The sequence below is a fragment of the Cydia fagiglandana genome, chromosome 11 (genome assembly GCF_963556715.1).
Source record: "Cydia fagiglandana chromosome 11, ilCydFagi1.1, whole genome shotgun sequence".
NCBI classification, from domain to species: Eukaryota; Metazoa; Arthropoda; class Insecta; order Lepidoptera; family Tortricidae; genus Cydia; species Cydia fagiglandana.
This window is the reverse complement of record NC_085942.1, coordinates 20,410,217-20,420,362: the sequence shown is the minus strand read 5'-3', so window position 1 is coordinate 20,420,362 and position 10,146 is coordinate 20,410,217. Positions and strand designations below refer to the sequence as shown.

General features: G+C 38.1%; 1 protein-coding gene across 1 annotated transcript; it reads left to right on the top strand.

Moving 5' to 3' along the window:
• The first annotated feature begins 6,485 nt into the window (after window positions 1-6,485).
• Window positions 6,486-8,734, top strand: LOC134669159 (GTP-binding protein Rhes). The gene is made up of 2 exons (XM_063526708.1): window positions 6,486-6,655; window positions 7,821-8,734. Exons 1-2 carry the CDS (start codon window positions 6,501-6,503, stop codon window positions 8,269-8,271), a joined length of 606 nt encoding a protein of 201 aa, XP_063382778.1. The 5' UTR covers window positions 6,486-6,500; the 3' UTR covers window positions 8,272-8,734.
• Window positions 8,735-10,146: the final 1,412 nt, after the last annotated feature.

Sequence of the window (10,146 nt, the reverse complement as noted above, 5' to 3'; positions counted from 1 at the left end):
CACTGTTTTGTGCTACTGATCCGTTCAAAATGATTGGAAAAACAAATAAGATACTATGTGAATAAGTATTTTACACTTATAGTCATCTTATAGTTCGTTTTTTTTAGCATTAGAAAGAACTTGAAAGAAGGTAAGCAATCTTGGCAGGTCTTTTAATTGAAAAACGCTTTTTAAAAATCAATAACTATTACTTATGAAAGCAGAAGAATATAAATGATCGTATTTGATTCATAATTGTTACATATTTGCCGTAACTTATTTTTAAAATGTGTTTTTCAATTAAAAGACACATCAAGATTGTTTACCTAATTTCTAATGCTAAAAAAACGAAGTATAGTTGTTCACATAATTACGTCTCAAATTACCGAAGGCCTATCCCAACTAGCAAAATCACGCTAACAACAGTCTCTAGACTACAATTTTGTCGCTCTTATATTGATTTTATATCATCGTATAAGCCCGGGTTTGGGCACAAAGCATAAGCGTATTTATTTTAATATCGTTCTAATATCAGTCTAATTGAATGTTATTTGCATTCACAGTAATCTTTTTCAAAACTATATTAAGCTGCTTTAGGCTAATATCGCTTTTACGTAAGTATCTTGTAAGCCTACATAGGCTTATATTGGTCGAACGTAAGTATCTTGTAAGACTACATAGGCTTATATTGGTCGAACGTAAGTATCTTGTAAGCCTACATAGGCTTATATTGGTCGAACGTAAGTATCTTGTAAGCCTATATAGGCTTATATTGGTCGAACGTTAGAATCTTGTAAGCCTAAATAAGCTTATTTTAGTTTGAAACATTCTATTTGTGAAGTATAAATATACGGGTGAAATTAACTGCAACGTGACAAAAACATATTAGTGTAAGTGTTTATCAAACTTTTTTTTTTTTTTTTTTTATTATGCATGGGTTTACTCATGGCCACAGACTAGCCGAGGCGTAGACGTGGCCTACGATGGTGCGAGCTCGCCCAGAAGGTGCCTGTTCACTCTTGATTTGAAGGTTGCCGGGTTATAAGAGCACGGAAATATAGACGCCGGCAAGGAATTCCATTCCTTGGCAGTGCGCATAAGGAAAGTAGAAGCAAAGCGCTTAGTGCGAATTGGCGGAATATCTACCAAGTAAGGATGGAAACCGGCCGTGCGTCTAAAAGTCCGATGGTAGAATGGGGACGGTGGAATGAGCTCGTGTAGCTCTTGGGCACACTCCCCGAAGTGCAACCTGTAGAATACCGACAGGCTGGCGACTTTCCGCCGATGGGCCAAAGTCTGAAGCTTAGCCGTTAGCTTCTTGTCGCCAATCATCCTCCTGGCTCTGCGCTCCACTGAGTCCAAAGCAGCGAGTTGGTATTTAGCTGAGCCATCCCACAGGTGGCTGCAATACTCCATACACGACCGGACTTGAGCTTTGTAAAGTGTTAGAAGCTGTCCAGGTGTGAAGTATCGCTTTTATGAATTATGTTTAAATATAATAACGTGCTGTTTATCATCGTCTGTTTATGTTTCAGGGTAAGTATTCACATGGGAAAATATTATTTATTGTAAAGTAGACCCTGTTTTACACTTCAAACTTTATGCGCCTACTCAAATATGGTGTTTGAATATTTTTATAATTATTTTATTTCTTTATTTTGTATTGATAGTCAGCCATTGATGTAGGTGCATTTTTCAAGCGCACTATTAGAGTATTTTAAGCATTCTGAATACAAATGATGTGGCCATGTTGAATAAATAACGGTTCCTTGCTTTACTTATACTAACAATAGTGTTCCCAAAAACGATTTAAGATCAAACCATCTTATATTGATCTTCTCTTTTGTGATATAAGTGTCTTGATCTTATATCACTCTAATATCTTACTAAAGTGCTGCTGTTGATCTTATTATAGCTTTAGTAAGATCAGAAAAGTACGTACTTACAGTGTTCTTATGCTATGTTAATATTAGTCTTACATTCTTACAATAGCATTTAGAAATCTAATATAAAATCAAATGAACTAAGAGAATGAGGATATAAGACCAGCTAGGTAAGGTAAACGGCCCCTGTTTCGGCAGGTTAAGGCTCTTGAGAGTGAGTTGAGAGTTTGTGTATTTTTTTAAATATTACTAAGCATATCAATACCTTGAAAGCTTTTGAATATGTTATATTAGTTCTTTGTTAATAATTTAATGTATAAACTGTAGGGTTTTAGTTGAAACTTTTTTTTATATGAATTTTTTCGTGAACCTCTTATTTGGCTCCCATTTCGTGATACAAATTTAGGTCAGCTCCTAAATTCGTGAATTCGTGTCCCCTGTTTCGGCATAAAGTTTTCTTAGAGTAAATGGTGATAAATTGATAATTTGCTGATAATCATTTTAAATATTTAACGGTCTTACCTACTTACGAATAATTGTAAGGTCAAATTAATAATAATAATTAAAAAAAAGTTAAATTGAGAGCTAGCTTAAAGTTTTTTGTACTCCTCGACCTAAATGGTTGAATTAAGACTTAGGTAAACCATATGGGTACTTTAATACTTGATTAAAAGTCAAACTATTTAATTTAAATAAATAAAAATTAAAAATTAAAAAAAATTAAAAATTATTAAAAATTATTAAAAATAAAAATTATTTACAAAAAATAATTTAAGTACTATCTTATACATTAAAAATAAACATACAAGAAAATAAATCAAATTTCAATAATAAATAAAATTGTGCTAGTAGTTAATATGAGAATATACGTGGAACATACCTTAAATTTTTTAACTCGGGTCACATTCAAACTGGTTTTATGAGAATTCTAGTGAAAAAAACATATACCGAATTTCGCTCATACGAAACTTCATGAAATACATTAATTGTTTTCTAATTATTTTTTTTAATTATCTTTGTTGTTATATTTAAAAACAAGCACTCAAAATGTATCTAGAAAATCCTTGATTCGTTAGTGGCACGAAATAGGAGACACACGAAAGATAAAATGACCGCTATTTCGTGAGTCGATTTATTGCAATTTTAAGTTATTTCTATGCATATATTCAATCTTTTTTCTTATCAAATCAATTACTAAGGAACCCACAGAAACACTCCCAAAAACTTTTATTCGAATGGGTTTAGCTTTTCCTTCCTATAAGCTTAACAAGTGAGAGCGCGCACCTTACGCCTAAAAAAAGTGCACGCATACAACACAGCTATTCGCGGCCGTCTAACAGTTTCGACCGTCGTATTACTCTTAGTTTAATCACTAAAATATTGGTTATCATTTTATTGAAGAGATTAAATAATACAGATTTTTTTCATATGTATAATTTGAATAAAAGATATTTGAATTCCTTATTATTTGCGCCAGAAAAAAAACTAACGAAATAACGTACTAACACGAACTTGGGGCCGTTTACCTTACTCTCAAGTTCAATGAGACTTCGTAAATGTTGTTGTAAGAGCAAGAGGCTTATAATAGTATTATGCTATGTTGATATTAGTCTTACATTCTTATAATAGCATTTAGAAAGTCTAATATAAGATCAAATGAACTAAGAGAATGTGGATATAAGACCAGGTACTCTCAAGTTCAATGAGACTTCGTGAATGTTGTTGTAAGAGCAAGAGGCTTATAATAGTATTATGCTATGTTGATATTAGTCTTACATTCTTATAATAGCATTTATAAAGTCTAATATAAGATCAAATGAACTTAGAGAATGTGGATATAAGACCACGTACTCTGAAGTTCAATGAGACTTCGTAAATGTTGTTGTAAGAGCAAGAGGCTTATAATAGTATTATGCTATGTTGATATTAGCCTTACATTCTTATAATAGCATTTGGAAAGTCTAATATAAGATCAAATGAACTTAGAGAATGTGGATATAAGACCAAGTACTCTCAAGTTCAATGAGACTTAGTAAATGTTATTGTAAGAGCGAGAGGCTCATAATAGTATTATGCCATGTTGATATTAGTCTTACATTTTTATAATAGCATTTAGAAAGTCTATTATAAGATCAAATGAACTTAGAGAATGTGGATATAAGACCAGATACTCTCAAGTTCAATGAGACTTAGTAAATGTTATTGTAAGAGCGAGAGGCTTATAATGGTATTATAAAATGCTCTTATATACATATATAAGACTAGGTAATAAGACTAAATTTACTAAAGTGCGTATTAGCTTGTCTAAGACTAATATAAGAGCGATGATAAGTTCAAAACAAAAATAAGAGCGCTATAAGCTCACTACTCTTATAAAGTGCGCAATCTGAGACTTTTTTGCTAGTTGGGATGCCATTCAAATGTCATGATTGTGGGTATTACATGTTTCCTTTTATTTATTTCGCCAAAGTGATATTTCGTCAGCCACGAACATCACTTTTTTGTTTGTTATTACAACCAGAATTCTCCTCCGAAATCCAAATAGGAATGTACATAATACTATACGCATTCAACGTGAGCGTCTTGTCGGTCTGTAATCAGACATTATTGTGTAAAATGCGACCCATTTGCGCTCGTGTTCGATGGAGCTGACATTATTGAACACATTATTGGGTTACACGTAATATAATTTCCGCTTACGCCTGATATTATTATTATATGAGCAAGTTCAGCACGCGTATACACATATACATAAGTATATATACTATTAGGTACACTTTGCCTTACTTCTAGTGTCTGTGGCAGCTGTTGTTTTGGGATATTTTTACTAGACGGAGAGCTAGCTGAATTCTGTTTACCTAATATTCCAGAAGTAACCCATTATATAATTTAGGAACGCCTCGGTCGGTATGAATATTAATTGATCCGGGCGTCTGGCCTTAATTTCATAACAGGACGTCAGAGTAGTTCACTGATTGGAATGCTTCAATTAAAAAAAAATACTTATGTAAATAAGAATGACGATTTCTCCGTTAAGGGACCAAGCCATTATTTAACTCAAAAGACTTGGAAACGTAATTGCACCAAGAAATGAGATTTTGGTTAAAATGGCGTCGGATTGGGGCAAACCGTTCCGTTTGCTAAGTCTATTAGTGCGGCGCGCTGAATTCTGATGGCCTGTGATTTGCTTCGCTTGCTGATTTCGTAATGTCGACGAAAAATTATTTCATTTCAGACTCTACGATAAGAAGGGGTGTAAAGACAGGAAATTAGAAAGTCTGTCTTTGAAAATATAAGTAGTCTGGTGTCCACGTGAGTTTTTTTGATGGCATTCGCCTTTTATTTAATTTAAAAGACTGTTCTTGCCCCGTGCAAAATAAACTGGGTTGCTTACTTAGTTGCTTCGAATTGGTTGAGATACAGAGTATTTTTGTTAATATTAACTATCTAATGACTAATAGCCAATGTTTTTTAAATGTGGTGCAGTATGAAATAAAGATGAGTACTTACTTATATATTTTGTAGCAAATCTCATAAACCTATTTCCACTGGTTAAAGAGTTTTGCCAAATCCAATTGTTCTTCTTGATTACGACGTCTTTGTGCATACTATGTAAGCATTATCTACAGTAAACTAGAGTCCTCTGCGATGTACTTAAATGCATTATGGGCGGTAAAGCAAAGCCCCGCGGCGAGCACTCGGATACTAAAGGATTTGATTCAGTTGGCTGTCTCTCTGGCTTTTATTCGTAGTCTTATGTGCTAGATTATTATCTAAACCACACTAACTAATTATAGTCTAAGTCTGTCAAAGGGGCAAAGATATTTTTGGACAAAATAATTTTGTCCCGTGATTTATTTGAATGTAATAAAGTTTGGGCGTACATTTATAGTCCAAGTAAAACATTTGGGAAACAACCAGCTCGTCTTATAAAAGTTGCAAAGTTACAGTTTGGGAAATGATCATTTGTCGGAATTTAAGTTTGTTGAATGTTCATATGGGAAAGATTGAGTTGAAAAACAGTTGGTAAAATTTGGATGGGAAATGAAATTTGGTCAAAAAAGTTTCAGTAAATTAAAAGGATCCCCTGTCAAACAACTTCGTCACTAGAAAAAGGCAGGAAATCCAATTTTTCTATGGCACAATAAAATTGGGTTCACCTCTGGGTTAAATGGTAAATTAGTGCCTGCGCCAATTTTTTGGGATTAGGCTGCAAGTAAATCCCAGGCTCCCAGGCAAATCATGGTTATATGGTGGGCTAACACCAGAAACATAATTATCTGTTGGCAAAAAGTCATACATACCTCTATATCTATACCTACTCTGAATCTTTAGGTATTAAATAAAAGTAAACAAACAATTTGTACATTTTCGGGGCGATATAACATTTATTGGTTAACCAACCAAATAAAAAACCACCTGGATCTATCAATGAACGACCTGACTTTAACCTACATTATTTGATCATGTAATGTTTCATCTTCCTTTAACTGGCTTAAGAAGCCATTTGAGGGTAGATTTTTTTACTCTTTTTCAAATTCCTAAAGATACAGAGTATAGGCACAAGAGTTATATCGCAAGCAAACTTAAACTTCAGTATTTGTTTTACCAGGTGACCTGTTCGTGCTAGTGTTCGCCATGGACAGCCGGGAGTCCTTCGAGGAGGTGATCCGCCTGCGGGAGCAGATCCTCGACACGAAGGCCAGCGCCGTCAGCGGCGGCAGCCGCGGCCGGCGCCAGGTGCCCAGGGTGCCCATGGCCATCGCGGGCAACAAGTGCGACAGGGAGCTCAAGTGAGTAACACTGATCCGCCTGCGCGAGCAGATCCTCGACACGAAGGCCAGCGCCGTCAGCGGCGGCAGCCGCGGCCGGCGCCAGGTGCCCAGGGTGCCCATGGCCATCGCGGGCAACAAGTGCAACAGGGAGCTCAAGTGAGTAACACTGATCCGCCTGCGCGAGCAGATCCTCGACACGAAGGCCAGCGCCGTCAGCGGCGGCAGCCGCGGCCGGCGCCAGGTGCCCAGGGTGCCCATGGCCATCGCGGGCAACAAGTGCGACAGAGACCTCAAGTGAGTAACACTGATCCGCCTGCGCGAGCAGATCCTCGACACGAAGGCCAGCGCCGTCAGCGGCGGCAGCCGCGGCCGGCGCCAGGTGCCCAGGGTGCCCATGGCCATCGCGGGCAACAAGTGCAACAGGGAGCTCAAGTGAGTAACACTGATCCGCCTGCGCGAGCAGATCCTCGACACGAAGGCCAGCGCCGTCAGCGGCGGCAGCCGCGGCCGGCGCCAGGTGCCCAGGGTGCCCATGGCCATCGCGGGCAACAAGTGCGACAGAGACCTCAAGTGAGTAACACTGATCCGCCTGCGCGAGCAGATCCTCGACACGAATGCCAGCGCCGTCAGCGGCGGCAGCCGCGGCCGGCGCCAGGTGCCCAGGGTGCCCATGGCCATCGCGGGCATCAAGCGAAAAAAAAAAAGTGGATCGTGAACAAAAATAACACAGGTAACTTTGGGAGTAGAGTTTAGCGTGCAAGAGTGCTTAATAAATTTAAGATTACAAAGAAAATATTTTACATGAAATGTATATTGGCGAACATTATTATCACCCTCGCGATTAAAAAAAATATATTTACAAATATTAAAGTTTTAGAATAGTGCGCCGGATCTTTATCGCCTGCACTTTTATGATCAAACTAATAGTACATTTGGCAAAATGTCGAACTACTCATGAGATAAACTCGTTTATAAATTTTTCCAATGCTAAGTCAGTAAATACCTAACTGCTATTGGAATTTTCGGACAATCTCTCTTGACCTTTTGCGTGACCAGCAAAATTTGTTTGTATACATCATCATGTAGCATTTTAGCTCTTTGGTTACATCTTATCTTCCAAAATCTGACTTCAAATGCGTTTCGGTTATTTATTTATTTGCTAAAATCCTGTTTTTTTGAGCAGGACTGTACAACCGGAAGAAGCGACCGCCTACTGCGCCACCCAAGACGGCTCCTGCGTCTTTGTGGAAACCTCCGCCAAGAAGAACTACCACGTCGACGACCTCTTCTACGAGCTGTTCGTCGTCGCCAACCTCCCCCTAGAAATGGCCCCGAACCACCACAAACGAGTCAACACAACCTTCGGCAGCCCCTGCACCTTACCTCCGACCAGCAGCCAAAGTAATAGGAGTAAGAAATGCACACTATCCATCAAAAGAAGGCTGTCGGATGCCTGCGGCGTTGTAGCCCCGAACGTGCGAAGACCGAGCATCCGGACAGACCTTATGATAATGAGAACCAAGACTTGTGCCAAAGGAGACAGTGACAGTGCCGGTGGGAGCCCGAAGCTGACCCTGAACCGGCTGGTGCGCTCTAGCGGACAGAATGACAAGAGGTCGTGCGCTCTTCAGTGATATTTGTAATGTGTCAGTTATTGCAGGTGCGTCACACAATCATGTCCGGATTGAGATTTTTTAAGGAAACAAATGGTGAAGCCAGGTCATCAATGTTATCATATCAGTTTCCTACAGGAAGAGATAAATCTGAATCGAAATCAGATACACATATCGCTTTGAAGTTAAAGTTCATAGAAATATACATGTATTGTTCATATCGATTCAGAAAGTAATTTTAATTAATGGCTGGCTCACTAAAGTTGCCCTAAAAAAGTGCTCACACTAATTTATATTATCTTGCAACATGATTTTAAGTAAATGGGATTTAATCGCTAATAAATACAATTATTTATTCCCGTTTCGGACGTAACGTCAAGTTCTTGGTCACAAGAAAGCTGGCAGAGTGGGTATGAACACCCTCGCTTCGCGTTTTTTTAGAAAACTTCCCGCACTTGGTTTTGATTACCTATTCACCTTTACGCTAGGGTTGACATATATTAAACACTCATTACGTCGGATGATTTGAACGTCGATATTTTATTGCGCTATTGCTTATCAGATCAGTCATCACTTTACCAGTTTTGCTGCGAGTACTTTACGTCTCGTTCGAAATGTCAATAAATGTAAGCGTTCAAGTCCGTTTTAGTTAAAATAAAATGATACTAGGAAATTACGGCCCACGAGGTTTCGTGCGAGCGAACTGCAATAGTCCGTACAAACCCCATTAGCTGAATAACCCCTTAATAAATAGATGAGAGGCAAATTGGCTCTGTGTCACGGTACAGGTAATTTTCAATGCATTGGTTTCACGTTAACCCTTTCAATATTACTTAACATTGGATTCTCGTTCTTTACGCTGCGTGCAGCGCGTCAGTAAATACAGTAACATTTCGCAGCGCATTGTCAAGCCTCAGACGATGTCAAATCTCGCATGCGATCATAATGTAATCAGATGTAATCATACATAGTTACATTGCGGTATTTGATCGATTAATTAAATTGGTTGTACCTCAGTAGTCGGCAATATAAATAAACTGGCATGCTAGTTCTCGCACCATCTGAGCAGAGCCTTAATGGTCTTGGGAGACCAAGCCAGGCAATTAAACGCCACGCATATCGTGTGCGGTTGCGTTATCGTGAGCCTTGTCCGAATGCACGAATGTTTGGGCAGTGGCCGCGTGCGTCAGTTAAAGTGACATTCCATTTCCAACTGCAGCTGCAATACTGTTCATTTTACTATGGAAACGCGTCGCTGTCATTGTCAATTTCCATAGTAATTTGAACAGTATTGCAGCTGCAGTTGGAAATGGAATGTCACTCTTAAAATCTATCGTATTTGGCGCTCATAAGCGATTATTATGTTGTGAGTTATGCCCAAAGCTTCCAGTGACATACGAAAGTTAATGCACTGAATTTATACATTCTTCTGTGTCCAGGTACTTAATTCTGTAAGCGATGCATTGATGAAATATTAACCGAATTGATACTAAGTAAATATTGTTAGGTATTAAAGGTTTGTTAGGGTAAAGACAATGAATGCCTTGTTGCTTTAATGCCGTTGGATAATAATAGTGCGGTGTGTGTTTATTATTGATTGTTGTCCAGCTTGAAATGTGCTATACTGATGTATTGTCCAGATTAGGAAGAGTAAACTGACGACAGTTTGAAGTATGAACTAGAAGGTATGAGCCTAAATAAAAGTGTTATTGTTTTCAAGTATGTGTGGAAGTACCTATTTAAGTATTATGTTCCTGATACTTTAATGAAACGCGCCAGCAATGAATATTTAAACAAAATTGCCGGCCTAGGCAGGCAAAGTAGCCTCTTACTCAAGGTGTCAAATTGATTATTTGTAATTCTGGATACAAGATTAGAATTTGGAAGTTTTGAAAC